This window comes from Charadrius vociferus, unplaced genomic scaffold (assembly GCF_000708025.1).
Source record: "Charadrius vociferus isolate BGI_N301 unplaced genomic scaffold, ASM70802v2 scaffold161, whole genome shotgun sequence".
Classification (NCBI taxonomy): domain Eukaryota; kingdom Metazoa; phylum Chordata; class Aves; order Charadriiformes; family Charadriidae; genus Charadrius; species Charadrius vociferus.
In genome coordinates, this window is record NW_009646928.1 from 1,736,549 (window position 1) to 1,757,428 (window position 20,880).

Genomic DNA, 20,880 nt, shown 5'->3' on the forward strand with positions numbered 1-20,880 from the left:
GGACGGGGCCCGGCGGCATCCTTGGGGGGTGGGGGTTGACGGGCTCCCGGCACCGCAGCGGCATGAGTAGGGCATGTCGGCCGTCCCAGGGCCGGGGCAAGGGGGGCAGGAAGCGAAGAGGCAGGAAAAAAAGTTAAATGCTTGAAGCTTCAGGTTTGCTTGCTCGTAGGTGTATATAACTATGGCCTTTTCCTGTCTCCAGCTTTTCAGCCCCTGGTTCTCTGGATAAATAGGCACCATACACTGTCCGGGAGAACCCCCACCTGTCACGATGTGCCCATGTTTTCCCAATATTTCACACCTGCTTTAACCGGGTTCCAGGTCTCTCTTCCCCAGAACCATGCCAATTCCAGGACCTCCCGAGAGAACCTGGGATTTGGGGTCTGGTGAGATTTAGGTGTGGAAGTGTCGTGATGGGGAAGACAGCGGCGCACCCAGGGCGTTTTCTGAGCTGGCTTTTCCCTTTGCATTACTAAACTTTCTCCCGTCTTTTCGGTTCTTAAACGTTGTTGGAGTTGTAGGTTTTCAAAATTACTGCTTGTATGATGTCCATTTTTTGAAATGCTGGATGAAAATAATGCATTTTATGTGATTAGCATGGGAATTTTCCCTTGTTAAGTATTTTCAGTAGATACATAAATTTATACTTATAATTAAATTATTATTGTAATTAAATATAATTATGTATTATACATAAATACATTTCATGGTAGTTTTTGTGTTTGTTTAAAGTAGAAACTTACTTGTTTTGACTAGGTATGGATGGCAGAACAGAAAATATCATATGATAAGAAGAAGCAGGAAGAATTAATGCAACAGTATCTTAAAGAACAGGAATCCTATGATAATAGGTGAGAATTGGCATAAGATCACATACTTCCTCCTGCTGTCTCTTGTTCTCATGGCAGTGAAGGACATCTCATTGTCAGTTATTTGAAATACTGTCTCCCACTGACTGTAGGAGAGGACAGCAGCTCATATACGTTGATGTCTGATTAACCCAAGGTCACAATAACTTCTTTAAAATGGCTTGTGTGTGTCATGTAATATATTTCAAAATATGTTGCGTTGCACAGGAACAGCAGGTAAGCTTGTATAGGAACATATTTGTATCACACAGAAACCTGTCCTCCATAATTCCGTGGACACAGAGTTATGTTTCAGTTGTGACCGAAACGTGTAATTTTTGGTACAGTACACAATGGAGCATGCAAAAGTATTGACTGGTCTCTCCGCTTTTTTGATATTCAACTTCTGGTACTCAAATTAACAAATGAAAAAAATATGCCAGTTGTTATCACAATTTCGTGCCGCACGTTTTTTGGGTTTTTTTGATAAGTAAGTGATACCAAAGTGAATGTTTTGTATGTAACACCCCAAACTCTGTCCTTTTTATTTAGATTGCTTATGGGTGATGAGCGTGTGAAGAATGGTCTGAATTTCATGTATGAGGCCCCACCTGGAGCAAAGAAAGGTATTCTTTGTGAGCAGACAGTAATGCAAAGCTACAAACCTTCTGAAGAAACAAGCATAATGTCTTTTATTTTAAAATAATGTGTTCATAGTGAGGTAATGCTAGAAGGTATGGCTTTTGGTTCTTCCTGTGTGAATATGTATAGTATGTAATAATTTTGATCTCGCACTATTTTAATTTCTTTCAAACTGAGAACGGTTGGGGTTGGTTGTTTGGGGTTTTTTTTAAACAACAGTTCAATGTGAAGGGAAAAACGGATAAAATATCTTTCCTGGCAACAGCAGAAATTCTGTCCTTGAGCAAGGGTGTTTCTTTAGCCAATTATGAAGCCAGTGGATGAGGAGGACTAGACATGATGATCAAGGCGATGACTCAGACAACACAAACCTGTATTTTAGTCTACTCTTCTTTTTAGAAATAGCAAGGTCACTTTTGCTTAAAAATTCTGCCCCATAATGCAGCTTGATGCATGTCAGGCATAGGAAATACCAAAACAAGAAGTTGAATTAGTGGATGTTTTATAAACAGCGAATACTGAGAATCTTTAGTTAAAAGTGCTGGATGGCCTGACTCTGGTGGGTCTGACTATGACTGTGTTTAATGGATTCATAAACAGAAGTTACTACATACCTGGTGGATACTCGTATCAGTCATTTAATTTTAGCAAAATCTGAAAGTAAGTGCAGAACTAAGAAAACATACTTGCTTTAAGATAAAACTTTTTCCCTTTAAAATGCGTCTTTCTCATTTGCATGAAAACCCTTGAAAATACTTGGATGGGCTCATTCTTCTAGAGCAAATTTTGCAATTGTTTAAGTTTTAAAGCTCTGAAAGTAATCCCTTTTTGCTTAGAGCAAATGCAATTTTAAATTAGTAATTTTTGCTAAAAAAATATTTTTTTAAAGATTTTAAAATTAAGTATTGTTACTACTTCTGAAAAAAAATTTGAAGTGTTTTGTATTTGTATATCAAATCAATCTGTTGTTTAAAAGATGATTCTGGTTTTACAAGATTTGTAACCACATACTAGAGGCTGTTTATTTGTATGTGCACTCTAAATAAAGTTACTGAGTATTTGCACTATTAGTATAAAGCATAAAATGTTTTGTTTTCAGCTTAGACACCAGCTGTATTTTAGATGTATAATTAATATACCATTTCTTTTCTTTCCATGATTTCTGAAAATTCAAAGAGGAAACTAAAGAGGTATTTTATTACATAATTTCTTTGTTTTCTTCTTACTTACTTAAAATGTGTTTAAAAAAAAAAATTCAAACTTACCATATTTTCTGTTTTATAGCAAGAAGGAGAGACTGAATACAAATTTGAATGGCAAAAAGTCGCCCCTCGAGAAAAGTAAGATGTCTGGATTTTATCAGAATATTTTTTTTCTACTTACTTACCTTTCATATCCTTTTCTCTTTTTCTCTTTTTTTTTTTCCTCCTTTTTTTTTCTTTCCTGTTTTGTTTTTGAGCAGGTCACTTGTGTAATCCTGTCATGTCCTGGGAGTAAATTAGTGAAACCTGTAAACCTGGAACTGTTTCCTTGACCAGCTTAGTTTTTGTTTGAATTTTAGATCCATATTTAAAATACATTAAAACTAATGTTTACCAGTGATACACACTTAACAATAAAAGGTAGTTTTGTATATGATGTTTAAAAAAAAATAAATAGTTAATTGAGTATTGGTTTTCTTTTGTGTTTGCATAACAGATATGCTAAGGATGATATGAATATCAGAGATCAGCCATTTGGTATCCAGGCAAGTTACATAAATTTCACTCTGTGGATGTCTTGGGTATATTTCAAATATTATCTAACTGCAGAACACTCACATGGACTCTCTTAATTTTATCATCTGTTTCTCAGTGAGTTTAAAAGCTTCTCTTATGCTTAATAACATAGACATTTCTGTAAATGGTAAGTTGTATTGTTAACTAAATGATGTCATTTTTTTTTTCCTTTTAGGTGCGGAATGTGAGATGTATTAAATGCCACAAGTGGGGACATGTAAACACTGATCGAGAATGTCCCTTATTTGGCCTTTCTGGAATTAATGCAAGTTCAGTCTCCAGTGATGGTTCAGGTAGGCAGTAAATGTCTTTTAAAGGTGCTGGTTTGATATTTTGGGAGAGCTTATCGTGTTTAATTTTAGAATGTTTAAGTTATCATATTTCAAAGAGTTGATGAAAGGGGGAAAACACTTCTTTATTCCAAAGGTAGGATCCACAATTTCAATTTAATTATTCCAAATGACAGGGACTTAATTTTCTGATTAGTAACATATTTTAAAAAGATTCTGTAATGACTGTTGCTTTGTTTCTATCTGTGGCAAAAATGCAGAAGCTGCAATGAGATTGTTTATATCAGAATGACAATATTTGTGTTACCAAAAAAAAAAAAAAATTTGAAGTAGTGGATTGTCAAAGACCATCCCAGTTCAGATTCAGGCAAACTGCTTGGAAAAGCTGGACTATATCAGTATATCTTTGTTAATCGGTTGGAAAAAATTAGAGGTTTGGAGTTTTTCAGTATATGTAATTGTGCTTCTATAAGTGGACAAGCAACTGAAACCTGGATTTCCAAACGTCTGGTTTCCTTTCAGCTGGCTTCTTGAACTACAATTTTTTCCTCTATTAGCTGTCCTGTTACTTGATGTCACGCAGCGTTTAGTGTTAGGTGAGGTTTAAAGAAGTGGATATAAACATTCAAATTGAATAATTTTTTGCCTACAATACTTCGTTTTCTGTAAGTTGACCCAAGGTTTTAACACTTTTAAGATTCTTAATATTCTGCCATGTTAAAGGAACACCTGGTAACGTGGGTGAGTCTCCAGACTTGCTGTACCGTGCTTCAAGATCATGTGCCATGTTGTGTGTTCAGTTTTGCACGGGTACCATTACAACTGCACACTCAATAACGTCTGGTTTTCTTCTGTCTTTTCTCAAGTTATCTATTTTATGTAGTAGCTCTTGGTTTTATTACATATGTAGCCTACCAGCAATCCTGCTTTTCAGTATTAGATCGCTTAAATATGTCATTTCTTTGAGATGAGGCCTGGCACTGTCTGATGATTATACCATTGCATTAGCCATCCTGTAGTTGACATTCTTAGCCTTTCTATTCAGTAGTTTATAACATTAAATCATTTTCTTGCCTCGTTCTTACCTTAGAATAAATTGTGCTTAAGCATTTGGTGGTGGTAGAATTATATTGTGCAGCTCTTGCACGTCAGATATGCCTTTGTGCTGCAAAACTCGCTTCCACACACCCCTGCCCCCGGCCCCAGTTCAAATGATGTGAGTCAATTTTAGGAGTGTTGGACTGGCAAAGCAGAAACATGCTTGCAGAAACTTGAAAATGGACTCCTCACTATTTGTAACAGTGTAATATGAACACTTTGCAGTGTCAATATAGAAGTGCTTGTTTCAAACCTAACTGAACTAACTATTGAGGTGTTGGCAACGTTTGACTGCTGTGGGTGTTTCCTAGTCAGAGATGTTCTCCGGGTAGCTTTCCAAACCATCTTTCTAAGCCTAAAGAGAGATTTCGTACCTATGGTGAATTTTGCATGAAGGAAAGTGCTGTAAAATCACATAGGTGTTCTCAGACCCCGCCAATGGCCTCTCATTTTCAACTCTGGAACTTAGAAGACGGCATGCTATGCTGAGCATTTTTTATAGGTTGAGGAAGGATTTCAGGGAGTAGGGGTGGGCGACAGATCAGGGTTTGTATATATAATTTGTACGAGACAGTTCTTGGATTTGAATAGTCAGCTGTAATGATATTGGTACTTTCTCTTTCTTTCTTTCAGGGAAACTATATGTAAAAACACTGTAGCTAAAGTTTAAAACAATTTGAAGTTCTTGATTTAATAGCAGATACAAGGCTTACAGCAAGAGGTAATATCATTAATTAGATCATCAGATAAAAGGTTGTCTGCTTTTTCTAACCTCAGGAATACAATCCTTTCATCAACTTTTCTAAAACTTCATCTGATTTAATAACAAGCTAAGTTACACTCCATTGATGACTTCTGGAAATTCCATGTATGTAAATGAAGCACTACAGTTAAGTGAGATCACAAGTTATTGAAATCACTGATTTTCTTAAGGCTCATCCACATGGCTTGTTAAAGCTTATGTCACACATTAAAAAAAAACAACAACAAAAAAAAACCCCAAAACCCAACTCAAATGAAAAACAACTGATTTGTTTTAACTAAACCCTGACACCAGTCCTGTGTTGGCTCAGGTGGGAGTAAGTAATTATCTTTGCGTTAGTGAGAGTTCTTCCCAGTTGTTGCAGTGCTGCAGATCTGCAGTTAGCTCTGTAAAATTAACCTACACTGAGAGTAAAACAGTGTTTCTACGTTTCCTAACAAGACATTGCAACATTAAAAAAGACAAATTCTCTGATGTTCTGATCAACACCCCCAACAATATAATCTTCTTTTGACCATTTCTTTTTATTGCTCTTTGTTTCCTCTCATTACGTCTATTTAATGCTTTGTTACCAGCCCTAATGTTGAATCTGTATGCACCTCTAAGAACCTTCTTCCGTTCCTCTGTACAACACAACTCCTAAAGCTCTGCTTCTTCCTGCTTCTCTTTATCAGTAATTGCATGCACTCCTAAGCTGCTTTTATGTCTCTAAATCAAATTGCTCATTATTTTGTGATTATTTTATAGTACTGCAAAAAATGTCCTTCGCCACGCTGTTCTTATTTAGATTGACTAGAACTGTGGAAGAGACTGCTTTGTAAGGTACAGAGAGTTTTTATGAAATCATCTTTTTATGCAACCTTTCTGTGTTTCATGAACTGATGATTAAGTTTAAAAAAAAAAAAAAATAACCAAAAGCACTTGCATTGCTTCCCACACACACCCCACCATGTATCACAAGTAAGTGTCTCCCCGTGCTTAGAAAGCTGGTTAAAATCATGTACATGGTCCAAAGTGTTCATTTATTGTGATTGTCAGCACCATAAAAAAAAAAAGGTACAAACCCACATAGCTTCCAAGGTCTGAACTGCAACGTACAATTTTCAGAAGCTGTCATTTCGTTTCTAGAATATAGAAGAAAATACGTGCCTCTGAAGAGAACAATAAATAGGGATTTCAAGGGTAGGGAGTGATTGCTTATAGTATACAGCAAGTCTGGAATGTGTATTTAATTTCTTTGACTGGGTTTTTTTAATAGCTAAATGTGTAAAATATATGTTTGCAACCAGCTCTTCAGAAAGAGTTGAAAAATGTTGGGCTTAATTATTAGAGCAAATAATACTTTCAACAGTCAGGAAGTATTTCCATATGTGGAAAGTCATCCTTGAAAGCTTGTTCCCAGCTTGTGTGTCAGGAAATTGAAATATAAATATTGTCTCATATATTGAAGGGTACATCTGACAAATACAGATATAATAAGGAATAAAGGTGAAACCACAATAGAATTTTAGTACAATAGTGAATATACCAGGACTCCAATTAGTTTATTAAAATAATTGTATTAGAAGGACTAAACTTAGGCTATAAATCATTGAAACATATTTTTTTAAAAAAAGATCAAATCTTTGGAATTTTTGGATAAAGTCTTTGAAAAGAGCTCTATTGCTTTGAAGTTATTTACTTGGTAGCGCTTTATTTCCTCTGATTTGTAGTCTTTTTGTGCTAATAAAATGTGGTCTCACATCCTTTTCTTGCAAACTGGACTGACTAATTTTTTCTAGGCAGTGCGTGGTAGTTACACTACCTAAATTTCAATTGGGATTCTTCAAACTTTGAAAATACTCTCCCTTGTTAGAGCACACCATGCATCAGCGTGGTGTTGGAAGGCACTAGTCTGTGTACTGTAGAGCATCCTGGCTGGTACTGAATGTCTAAGCAATCAGTGCTTGGGAACCCTCGACCTCACTGTTCTGAATCCAATATTCTAAGGACATTGGCATCACTCATTTCTGCAGAAGTAGCTTTGAAGAAATGGTCTGGCTTCCTTGTAGGAGACTTTTAGCAGGCCTTGTTCTTCTGAACCTCGTTGTTCTTCTAATAGAAATAGATGACTTTGTTTTGTTCACTGGTGTCTTTATGCATTTATCCAAATGTGTTTCTATCCACGGAACAGTAATGGTAGAAGCTTCACATGCTCTGCTGTAAAAGAGGACTGAATCATCTCATACATACAAGTTTAGGAACCACAGGAGAAGTTTATTATATACAGTTAGGCTCATGACTGAATTCTATCATGTATTAGCTTTGAAGTCTTTAACAATCCCTAGTGTAGAAGGGTAACTTCTCTCAGGAACATTACTGAACAGAGTTAATTAACCTGGAAAGGAACAGGGTGATTTAGCACAGGTAGGCAGCTCAGCCCCACACAGCGCTTGCTTACTCCCCACCAGTGGGATGGGGGAGAGAATTGGAAGGGTGAAAGTGAGAAAACTCGTGGGTTCAGATGAAGACGGTTTAATAAGTAAAGCAAAAGCCGTGCATGCAAGCAAAGCGAAACAAGGAATTCATTCGCTGCTTCCCATGAGTAGGCAGGTGTTCAGCCATCCCCAAGAAAGCAGAGCTCCATCATTGTAACGGTTACTTGGGAAGGCAAAACACCATAACTCCAAACTTCCCCCCCTTCCTCCTTCTTCCTCAGCGTTATATGCTGAGCATGACATCATATGGTATGGGGTATCCCTGTGGTCAGTTGGCTTCAGCTGTCCTGGCTGTGTCCTCTCCCAGCTTTATGTGCACCCCAACCTACTCGCTGGCGGGGCAGTGTGGGAAGCAGCAAATGCCTTGATGCTGTGCAAGCACTCCGCAGCAATAACTAAAATATTGCCGTCTCATCAACACTGTTTTGGTCATAAACCCAAAACGTAGACCCCACACAAGCTACTATGAAGAAAATTAACTTCATCCTAGCCAAAACCAGTACAAACAGCAGTAGCCACAGTATTGCTAACAGATCTTTATGCATGTAAAAGGGACTGGCACCTACCTAATTAGAGGGATATTTTCATCTTTCTCCTTGGTCAAAAGCAAAAGCTTTTGACAGAAAATGAAGGTAAAAATTGTTTTATTAGGATAACCAAATTACTGAGTGAAAAACAGCAAGAGCAGCCTTTCCACATCCTTCCCTTTCTTCCTCCAAAAACTAGTCCTTCAAAGGTCTTAGTTGAATGGTGACTTCAATTTAATAAAAGCCCGGGGGGTAATGTATTTTTTTTTTAAAATTGGTGAGTTTCAGTAGGATTTAAACTTGTTTTCATTCAAATAAGGAGTCTAAGTAATGCAGAAGCAGTTTTATCCAAATGAGTAGGTCATGCTAAAGGGAAAGAAATAGCACGTGAACAGAACAGTGAATGAGTGCTTCATATTGTGTTCCACCAAAAAGCAAAGGTGCTGCGTTTCAACATTTCTTGATATTTTGTTGACAGAAATTTTCCAGGGTAGTCAGCTATTAGAAGGTGCTTCAAAAAAAAAAAAACACCCATCTTTATTCTTCAGATATGTGAGGACCATATACTTTTAATTGTCATTGTTTCCTTTGACACTATATAAATGATGTATCTCAACACACAAAGAAAATATTCAAGATCACTTGAAACAAATTCAGTTTGTGTTTTGTTCTAATTTTTTCCTCCTTCAGAAAGAGAGCAAAACCAAATGTTTTATTTGGGCTCAGACTATTTTTTTCAGCATTGGAGGAAATGTTTGAGTTAAAATGAATGAAAATTAAACTCCTATGTCTGATTTAATCGCATCATCTAACATTCTTGCTCTGTTTGTCTGTGAGAAAAAAGAAGAGCTATTGATTCCCCATGCACAATTCTTTTCACATCATAAAATAACCACCAATATAGGTTTTTTATTTCCTATAAATTCTGTAAGCTGTGATTCTGTTATTTCACCAGAAGGATACTTATCTTTGAATCTTATGTGAGGACTGCATTGTAATCTTCCCCTTTGTACATAAACTGATGGGCAATTGCTGTTTTGGATTCAGTGTTGGCTATCTTCTATGCAAAGACCAGTCGTGAACTTCAGTTTACTCCAGTGCAACCACCGCAGGGTGAGAGCCTGTCTGTGGCACAGAACTGTGTTCTGTGAGAAAAGACTGCTGTCTTTCAAGATCTGACATATATTGCAGTGCTCCGGCAAACAAAAATAATTACAATCAGTACCCTAACTTAGACATGGTGGCCTGGTTATTTTACTTCTGGGACCATTTTACTAATCTAGCTGGTAATTCATACAAAAAAAATAATAATCTTACCATTAAAAAAGCGCCTATTGAATAATATCTCACCAGTGAATAGAGATTATTTTTGCAATAAGGCAATTTCAGTGGATGTGGTTATCATGGGATAATCACACCCCTGGGGTACAGCCTTGTCTGTAATCTCCCAGGAGTGTAATTATTTCATGATAACTGCACCCCCTGGTGTTGCATTATTTCCATTATGAAATTCTTAGTTTTAAATATAAAGTAACTTTCTTTGATCACTGGAAACTGCAAAGTAGTGTTAGAATGTTCCAGCTGTGAGGCTTACGGAGACCAACTTATAAGATTTACTTCTCCTTTACAAAGCTAAATTAGGCAATCAAAATGCTTCTTTGGGCTAAACTGATTTACAGGGTTTTTTACTGATAAAATCCCAACTTTCAAACTTCAGACAAGATGAAAATATCCCTTGTAGTTCTGACTTAATGTGCTACTGTGTATATATGTATGTATAAAATATGTAATATATACCAGCAAAAAACCCAGGTCACTAGCATCTAAAAGTTTCCCTGTATTTACAAAGCTTTTTTCTATCATTAACCAGCAGCATCTGTTGATTTTTATTTTTTTTTATGCTTTTCGGTGTTGTTGGTTTTTTTGTGAAGCCTGAAAAGCCTTTGACTTCATTAGAACAGAGACTAGTAGATTTTCTGTGAAAAATGTTTTGAACTAATGCTGTTCTTTTACTTCAAAATTGCCTGCAACTTTCTTGGTCAGGTGAAGTTAGGACAAACTAAATACCTCTCTCTTTCTGTTTTGTTTTGGTTTTTTCCTTTTTTTTTTCTTGCAAGCAATCTGTCTTGCTCAATGAGGGCTGAGGCGGAGAGAATTACTAAAAAGCTATGAATGCTTACAACTTTTATCGTATGTTTTTAGATCTAATAACTTACTAGGAATCTATTACTATCTTAAGAAATAAGGCTAGCGTCTCAAGTAGGTAGGTAATTTTATGAGTGGTGTAGTTCAAAGTGGGATGCTGAGATTAAAAAAGGTTCTTATGCTCTTGGCCTGTGAAACCTAAGCCTGAAGAGTGCTGGGCATCCCTCTCTGCTATGGACTACTTCAAATGTTTTACAGCCGATTGGCTCCATGCGTGATCCATCCAGCAAAATTACCAAGAAGGAGGAGAGCAGTGTAAAGTAATTCCATGATTCCATGTTGTGGGAAATTCAGCCAAATAATGGTAAAAATGTAATCGAGCAACATGTATATATATCTAGTGTCTTACAGTCTACCAAGATAAATTCTAGGTATGTCTATGCGAATGCAGCCTTCTAAAAATGCAGTATGAGCTCTGGAGTTTGTGCCCTCTCTGTTCATTGCTTGAGTGCCCGTAAACTAGTTGTGGTTTCCATCAGTCTATCGCTCAGTGTGTTCAACTGTTCTTTAGCTTTTGGGTGAAATTCTTTTCCACAGTAGTCATTGAAATTATCAGTCATATGGAAGCAGCAAAAAAGGAAATGTATGTATATGTTATATTATGCTATATCTCACTGCATTTTTTCAGCAACAAATATGGTACTTTTTTGTTTCCCGATGGATGAAAATCTGCATTGTATCGGGAATGCAGGAATTTAAGTGTTCTCTTGAATCTATTATAACAAAGAAAAGGTATTTGAATCTGTTAACTGTGAATATTTGTAGAAATGGTGATCTGAAGAAACATACAGTCTATGAAACCTTCCTTTAAGATCTGCAGCTGAGACCCTTGATTGTGAACAGTAGGAACCTTGACTAAATCTTCACGTAGTTTAAGAACTGTCACATTTTAGAATAATCCTCCATTTATGTTTCAGAAGCCTCTATATTTGGTGTGAATGCATAAAATACAGATTTCTATTAGAAGTCTTGTGCTTGGCATTTAAGCAATAAGTACGGACTCCTATAGCAGTTTGATAATATTAAATGGTTTTTACTACTCAAAAAAAGTAAAAAGGAAACTTGGGTTTCTCTGACAAAAGCATGGCAAATTATACTGAAATTCTGTGCTAGTGTTAAATTCAGTTAGACTACAGACCCTCTGAAGAAGATCTAATTAAAAGCCAGAGGTTTTTTTTATTCATTGATTTCTCTCAATGCCAACTGCAGCAGTTGCTTTGAAGTGTAAATACGGTCTGAATGCAGTCATCTCTGAGATAGATGGGAAAATTATCAGTAAAAAATGATCAATTCTGAATTAGTGGAAGCAGCATAAATTTGCTACATTCTTCATGACCAGGATCATGATCACATAATTTTGATAATAGCTCTTTGTCCTTTAGATAAATAAGTGACCACTCATCTCTGTCACAACCGCAATAAAAGTTCACAGACGATACAGTGTGATTAGGCTCAGTCTGTCATTTTTTTCCATTTTTGTTCAATTTCCTTTGAAGCCGTATGAGAAAAAAAAACCATGAAACTCTGGAGAGCACAAAAAAGTATATGGGTGTATTGACAAAACTGTCTGCTAATTTTAAAGTTAGTTTCTCTTTCAAAGCAAAGCCTAAAAAGCCTCATATCATATGTTACACCTTTGCTGCCACCCAGAGAAGGCAACATTCTAAATTCAGGGTATATTCATCCTTCATGTGATTGTGTGCTAAACTGAACCCACCAGCAGAATGGTTTTCTAAAACCTAGTTAATGTGAAAGAGCTGTTTGTATACTCCCTGGAGTATGTATGTATGTATCTATTTTTCCACAGCAGAGCATAGCTTTAGTATCACTGTTACTTAGGAAATCAAATTTCAGTTTGGAAGAGTTACAGCCTCATGTTGTCCAAAATGCGTTTAAGTCAGAACGAAGACAATATGCTTTAGGCCTACTTTGCTAACAAAAAAATCTGTGGTAATAAAGGAAAAGCCTTGAAAGTATCGTGTCTTTGATCCATAAATTCATTTTTAAACGTGGTAGAGTGGAGTATGCTAAGTGTGACGTATACTGACAAATTGGTAGCAGATATGCCAGTGTCCTTTGTTTACGTTCATGTAAATTATCTCTTTATTACCAATTCAGGAGAAGTCTGATGGTATGATGACAGTGATATTTTTAGATTGAAATTATTACATCTGTAAACTAAAATATGTCTCACACCAGAACACCTCCTCAGGAAGGGGAAACTCTAGAAAAGCCTTATTCTAAGTAATCAATTTTGATAATACACAAAATGAGCATTAGTTAAAATAAAGGTTGAACAGTTGTAATTAAAATGACATCATGAAGAATCTACTGTCTTTCGCAGTAACTTTTGTATTTCATTTCATAACAAAACATAGCAGCAGTACAACTGGTTACAGTAATTTCCCCTGCCACAGGTGGGAATAGGGGTTACACTATTACTGCTTCTTATCTCTTTGCTTTCTGTATCTATTCCACAACAAAAATCCATTTAAAACTTAATTGATTACAAAGAATAATTCAGTTTGCTCGCTGGTGACAGCAGTGAAAGCTTTTATCAATAAATTGAGCAGATACTGTCAAGGCTGTGCATCGTGAGTAGATAGAAGCAAAGCTGCTGGTTTTGGTGATCCTGGCAATCATAACATTATGGTCTGTCCTTACTGCCACTGAAACTGTTGGAGAAAAAGTGGTATTTAATCACAGTTGTTATGAAAAGAGGCTTTAGCATACTGTTCTCTAATATTGGATAATTTGAAAAATGTGCTTTAGACGTTTTAATGGAGGCCTGCTAGATGGCGTGTTACAGCGAGCATTGTTCTCCTAAGAGGAGTCCTGTGCCTGTGCCTCTTAGAGGAAACATTCTGGCAACAACAGTGATACATACACTCTGCATTTGTAGCTTCAAGAGAAGTACAAGACAAAATTGAAAGTGAATTGCAGCTATAGGTTTCTCTTGTTTCAGAGCGGGGAGTGGGATTAGTGAGGCGGGGTGGGAGAGCTTGCTGTAAACTAGGCATTTAAGTAATTGAAATCCAGAATTATATTTTCCCCCCTGGTTGTTTAATAGAAGCAGAATTGATTCTGTTAAATTCATCTCAGTTAAGTGCAATAAGAAATTAGAGTGCTTTCTGCTACAAAAAAGCAAATTGACAATATGTTGTAGAAATTCTAGTATGATATATATCCTTCTGCAATCCAGTATAATTGATGCTCCTGTAGGCTTCAGAAAAATTCTATTTACAGCTCTTCTGTTTATTTAATTGTACGAATGTTATAAAGATGCAGCCGCAGCTGTCAAGCTAACGTTGCACTCAGGTTGTACTTTGTGAAGACTGAAATTCTTCTTTTCACACTTCATTGAATGGTTTGAGTTTCCAGATTATGTGCTCCAACTCTTTGAGTCAACTGAGCTATCTGGATTTTTTCCTTAAATAGTATCTTAAACAGAAGATAACAGAGAGAATTAATGCAGTGGGAAGTAAGGAGCAGGAAGAAACTGTAGTCTATTTCTTGAGAATTATAAAGACCATGAAAAAATATTTTAAAAATCTGTTAGTGGGTCTTTAACTATGGAGTCTCTTTTGTGCAAGCCCTGAATATAATTTTAAGTACCTGTAGCTGCAGAAAACTTAACAAGTTGTCAGTTGTCTTAGTGCATAAAAAAAAGTATGATATCAGCATGCAATTAATTCCACTATATGATAAAAAGCTTTTCCGAGACTATGAATTAATTTTAAAGCAGATAAATGTTTTAGTTTAAAACAAGTGTCATCTGGAAAAGTTTTAAAGGTTTTTTTTCTTTTCTTTTTTTCCCTATCAAAATGTAAATTCCAGAAAATAAGCTTGACAGTCATATTCAAAAATAGCAAGGTACTGTATTTTACTTGTTTCAGAAAGAATAAGAAACAGATGATGAAACATGGTAACTTTGAACTTATTTTTAGTTTGCTGATGGATAAACGCTGAGAGACTAGTTCTTAGAAGTTGTAGCAATCAGCTATTTTTACAGGATTCCTGTATCTAACATTCTGTCAACTCATGGCGTAATGGCATCTCTAGATGTTTTCACCTGGATGAGATCACGCAGGTAGCTTCTTCACAGACTGTCTTACAAGTCCATAAGGGATGCATATATGAGGACATCAGTTTTCATAGTACAGAAAGTATTTTTCTATGCCTGATGTAGGAGTGATTTTTTGCAGGTTGATGGGCGCTGTTCAAGAATACTTGGCTAACATCAGTTCCCAAGATTTTTGTCAGCTGAGAGCCTCTCAGCTTAATCTTACTGTCTGTTTTACAGTTTATGACTTAATTGGAACTTAAACAGACGAAGATACATGGCTGTCAGGTATACTTAGCACCATTCTGTCAGAAGATCTCAGAGGGTGGTGATATAAGTGTAGTCATAAGCCAAAGACAGGCTGAAAAAGTTTACCCGTCTGGCTTACTGTCCTGGTTTGAGGTAAAACAGGACCAATTTTCTTTTCCGTAATTTTACTTTTCAGTTAAGCCTCTTCTAACTGTGAAATTAATGGCATATTCTTCAGACAGTGTCTGCTACCAGCCTGATGTTTATGGTAGATACCAAGGAATGCAATATGCAGAGAGGCTCCTGCTAATACTTACTGCTGTAACATCCAAAGCCAGCTAACTTTGTTGTGTGCCACGTTGGAGGGTCGGAAGTGTGAGAGCGTAGAGGGGTCCCATCTGCCTCATGCTCAGTATAAAAGCTGAGAGATCAAAGGGGTCAGGCTCTTTCTTCAGTGGCCAGCGTCCAAGGAGGACTCTGTTCATCTGCCTTTAATCTTGATCTGTGCGTTCCTGAATCCAGATCTGGAATCCAGTTCCCGTTTCCGTCCATTGCTGAGTCCAGTCTGGGACTTTCCCAGTGCCTGCTGGTGATGGGATTGTCATCCTGGGAGCTCGATAAGGGTTGTATATATTGTATATATTTCATTACTTTCTTATTATTATCTTTTCTTTTTATTATTTTATTATTAGTATTTTGTTCATGTGGTTTAGTTTCTTTTCAACTCGTAAGTCTCTCTGTCTCTTGTTTTCTCTCTCTCCTTCTCTGAAAGGAGAGGGGTTAAAGAGAGCTTCTGTTGTTCGTTTCAGTGGCCAGTCCAGCCCAAACCGTGACACTTACCAGGTAAACCAAGTTTGATCACGCTGGGCATAGTTGCGTCTCCAGCAAGCAGGACTCCACAGTCAGTTCACACCAAACGAAGGAAGAAGGCCTCTATCAGCCAGTATAGCGGTGCCTTCAAGATTTAAGCTTTAGCTCCTGAATAAGTAAGCCAAGGACACATCTGAGAATTTGAGTTTTTCAGACCTCTCTTAGGTGAGGTTCAGTGGGGTTTCTTTTACAGTTTTTATCTCCCTGGCTATATTAGCCAGAAGAAATCCCCTACTTAATTTTTTAGTGTGGAAATGGGAATGTGATTGTTTGCTCACACATTTAGGCATCTACATCTTTTAAGGCTGTGTGAAGAAGCAGCTCAACAAGAAGTGTGTTACAATCCTCAGTGCTGTCACATAAAATAGCTGTGCCAAGGAATCCTGGGAGACCTCAAACTGTCACTGATATTTCAAAGAAAATCAGATCTGCTTATCAAAATCATTGAAGTTAATCATGTTGAGGCATGGGTAGGAAAAAGTCCCCAAGCATTTGATTTCTTTGATTCCAAGCAAAGGAGTTTTAATTATGAGAATAAAAATTTTGTTGATTATTGTTGTGTTGCAGTAAGTAGGTAGTAATAGAGGTTTGCTATTAAGCTGTGCAGCCATTGTCAGATATAATGTCTTAATTGAACTTCTCAGTCTGGACTTGTAACCAGATAGAAACCAAACTCTTTAGACTTCCCCGATCAGATGTTTTCTCCCTACTGTGGTCTGGCATTGCTACTTGAACAAAGGTAGTGATGCAGCCTGGCTGTCATTGGGCAGCAGAACTTCTGAGAAGTTCAGTGGCATCAGAAAAAAAGTGCAAGCACATTCACCTATGTCGTCCTCAAAAATGTTAATGTGTTTTAAACTGCAAAGATCAGACGCTGCAAGGGAGTCCTCCAGAATCAACCGTAGTGGACAGCGTGCTTGTGGCATGCCTGGCTGGAGTCTGCACACAGAAGGGTTATCAAATGGGATTGTGGTTTGACTGTTCTTTCATTTATGGGGTTGTTTTATTTTCTGAATCTCATTTCCTCATGTTTTTTGAAACCTTTTATGTACAAAGCTTCATGGAGATTCTTGTATCTCCTCACAAGCTAGGATGAACCTATATTACTGTTTCCCTCACAATTAAAGAGAGACCAAAACAGGAATAACTTATTTCATAAACCACTTTAGTCTCAAGGTTCTGTAGGTGCATTTGATGTAATTTGTATACATCCACAAAACAGGAATAACAGTGATTTGTTAACTGTCTTTGTCGTCGTAACAACATGCCACGAAAAATTGTAGATGGAGCTATGAATGTCTCCTTGATGTCATTAAAAAAGAAAGAAACAGAGCTCATGTAAACTTATTTTTAGCCTGGGATGCTTTCTTTCTAAGCTTTCCTGTGTTTTTATTTTTTAAACCTAGTGCTGATTTCACCTCTAAAAAGCATATGGAAGCTACTCAAAAGTTTGCATGTGGTTTTGTGTTGGATTCCATCTTGAGCAGCCACTCTGATGGGTCTCTTGTTCCTTTGTATTGATCTGTGCGTTACAGCACAACTGATGTCTGTTGGGCACAAATGCACAAAAATCAATAGTATTGTGCATTCATTATAAGCTTTTTATGTAAAAGAGGAAATTATTTTGCTTACCTCTTTCCAGTGTTATGCACAAAGAATGCCTGAAAGGTTTGTTTCTAGAAACTGCTTTTGAACTGTGCCGATATGCCTTCACCCCGCTCTGGTCTCGATTTTACCCGTAGTCTTCATATGGAACCACAAAGTTAGGGCTCCTGCCTTAGTTCTTTTGCAAATTTCCTGCATAGATGTGGACAAGTTGTATGCCTCTATTTATCTAATCACACTAATGAGAACAATGAGGTATACAGTACACATCAAAAGTGTACAGTGCTGAGACACTGGAAGGGGAATAGCTGGTAAGAGAGTTAGGTCACTTTGTTAGGGAGTGGTTCTTAGTGCCTTTCAATAACAGGGGCATTCCAGGCTTCAATCTGGTCACCTGTTTTGATTTCTTTGGTATGGTGAAATCTTCTTTCATGACTCTATGCTTTGTCTCCATTCAGTGTCCTCATAGAGGGCGTTTGACTGAATTGTATGGCTGGTCTGTGTGGCCTTGTCAAATCAAGACATCAGCTGGTACCAAATTCTGTTGTTAGGTTTCTGTCTAATGTCGGTTTCTGTCCCAGCCAGCGTAGATTTGGGCAAGCAGAGCAAGGTTTAAAGTTTGAAATAAGCAAACGTAGACAGTGGTGCCCATATACGTTCATTTATGATCAGTGAGCTTACATTTACACTGTAAGACAAAAAGAAAAACCACTTCTGGAAAAATACATGGGAGGGGGGAATAACCCCCTATTAATACAAATGTAGGCTCAAGGAAATACTAAAAGGAATCTCATTGGAAATTTCTTTTGCCTGGCAAAATAAGGAACCTGTGAAAAGAAAGCCAGTAATGCAAGGGCTCCTTAAACCATTTTCAAAGTTTTATCTTACTCCTTCCTGCTTTACGCATAGGCCTGTTTGTTTCTGTAAGCAGTGTATTATACAGGAAAACTGAGAAAAAGTTGAAGTTGACACTTTTTTGAGAAAGTGCTATTTTAGTTTCCATATATTTTCCATAGTAAAAAAATCTCACTTTACTTTCCGTACTTTTCTGTGTTAAACATTTATGAGTTTTGTCCATCTCCACAACTAAGAAACTCTTAAAAACAGAAAGCAGGATCAGTATGTTTTGTAAGACTGGTTAATCTTATCATTTACAATTAGTTTACAGAAGTAGTAGTAATTGTGTGCTCCCTGCTCTATTTTACACTCCTAATTTAGATTTACCTTGTATAGTAGTGCTAATTCATTTACAGTAAGGTTTGTGAATGAGCTGATAAGGAAATTTACTGAAAGTGACCTAACAAAAGAATGTTAGTTTAGGGTGAAGAAAAAATATCTAATCAGACCAGTACGTGAGGTTTTGATGATCACAAGTATTCAATGAAAGCAAAAGAATGAGTTATAGGGTTTATAAATTGTGCAGTCAAGTCTGGATGATCCAAAATACGTCCCGTATTTTACTCCTTGTTAGATGTTTACAAAGAAAGGTAGCACGTGCCTAATCCCAAACGCCTACTCTAATGCATTATATGGTGTATTTTTTTAAGCTGGTAAACCAGAAATCCCTGAGGAGATAACAGCCTAGACACCTGGCATATCTGCAGGTCCCTAGAATAAGTACAGACATAGATAATTTTTTTCATGTATTTATTTATTTTCCATATGAATATTGAGTTTCTAATAATGGTTAGTTTTTACATTTAAGTTCAAAAATGTGTGTCATTATGAAAAATGTGATATGAAAAATATCGTATGAAAAATAAGGATTAGTGACATATTAAAAGTGCATTTTCCCATTGTTTTAAGGGAAAGGCTGCACCTAAGAGTCTTACTTAATGTGCTTTCTTTAGGTTTCCTGTGCTTTTTCACTATAATAAAAATATATTGCTAGACTTACCTAAATATATTGTTTTCAGCATGACAAAGTTACATAAGAGAATCCCCTTGTACTTAAAGAAAAATGCAATTATTTTCTATTCTGAATCTCCAGACTGCTGTTTTAGAAAATCATATCTGATTATTTGCTCAGCAGAAGATTATTGAGTTGATTTAGCTGTGATTTTACTTAACAAAGCTTCAACTGAATTCCTACTGTGGAGTCCAAAAAAGGTAGAGAGATATAAATGATACATTCAAACTGTGATTTTTGTGAACAGGGCCATCAATGCACCCCTCGGAGCTAATAGCGGAGATGAGAAACAGTGGGTTTGCACTGAAACAAAATGTACTGGGGAGAAACTTGACCGCAAATGATCCATCACAGGTAATGATCTTTTTACTGGTAAGCTGAAAATGTCTATAAATCTAAATGTGATTGCTTGTGAATTGCTACTTAATGTTTTCAAATATGCATATCCATAGGAAAGCTGAATAGCTATACCGGTAGAAAAATGCCCCAAAACTTACTGTTTTCCAGCTTTCCATTTTCAGTCGGAATGGTGAATCATAAATTACTTCTTTTAAGACCACATATAGTAGATTAAATCCCTCCTCTGGTTGACTAGAAATTGAATTTTTCATGAAGGGGATGGTTAGGGGGTTTGCCACATGCTTCTGATGCAATGCTACCCTTTGAATGAAGTTTGAGGAGGTGTGCACAAATAATTACTGCCAGGAATGCTCTGTCTGAAGATTTTTTTTCACTTGATTGAGTATTGTTGCGTCTATTATTTCTGGGAGTGATAATGTTTAATTGTCTTTACTTAGACCGCACAAGGTACATTTCTAATTGAGGTGCTTTAATAAAAATGTAAAGTGAAGAACTCCTATACACTCCTGGAGCGAGCCACCATGAAATAACCTTTGTTCATACGGCAGGATAGTCAAACCACTAGCAAAGAGGGCATGATGGCCCTCAGCTGGTCTTGAAGTCTTGAGTAAATCAACAATTCATTGTGTCTCCGCAGATGGATGTACCTTTGCATTTAAAAAAGCTATGTACCCCAGAAAAATGTAGCATATGGGCACTGTTAAATGAATCACAGTGATATCAATATGTTTGGTTTATGTTAGGTATGGTAGGAGGGTTTTTTTGGAAGAGCTTTTTAATCTTTATTTCTTCTTTGCCCTCCTGAGTGTGGCTAAAATTAAAAACATCACGGTGGAGAACTGTAGTGTACCAGATGCACATAATTTGAAGAATTCAGGGTCTTCAAAGTAGCTATGCTTTGCTGATTGCGTTACTGTATGTAGATTATATGATTACAGTATTTTGCATTGCTAGAACACTTTATGAACATTTAAAGACTAATAACACAACAGTGAGGTAGATGTGTGTTAATACGCATTTTCCTAATGACTAAACCGAGACAGAAAAGTAATTTGCTTAAATTACTCTGGGTTCGAGCAGGGCTAGCATCTTACCTATTCATCCAAGCATGATAACAATGGAGTGACTTATCCTGGGGAATCATGTGGGCTCCCAAATTGGCTCATTTTTATTAACTGTTTCAGAAATGTTTCTTT

At 36.7% G+C, this 20,880-nt stretch overlaps 1 protein-coding gene across 1 annotated transcript in view; it reads left to right on the forward strand.

Moving 5' to 3' along the window:
- The first annotated feature begins 760 nt into the window (after positions 1-760).
- Positions 761-20,880, forward strand: part of CIR1 (corepressor interacting with RBPJ, 1) — a 23,878-nt gene continuing 3,758 nt past the window's right edge. Inside the window, exons 1-7 of the mRNA XM_009894539.1 lie at positions 761-851; positions 1,401-1,474; positions 2,667-2,680; positions 2,775-2,830; positions 3,189-3,237; positions 3,444-3,561; positions 19,572-19,678. Of these exons, the coding sequence (XP_009892841.1) occupies positions 763-851; positions 1,401-1,474; positions 2,667-2,680; positions 2,775-2,830; positions 3,189-3,237; positions 3,444-3,561; positions 19,572-19,678 (507 nt within the window). The 5' untranslated portion in view covers positions 761-762. The remainder of the gene's footprint in view (positions 852-1,400; positions 1,475-2,666; positions 2,681-2,774; positions 2,831-3,188; positions 3,238-3,443; positions 3,562-19,571; positions 19,679-20,880) is intronic.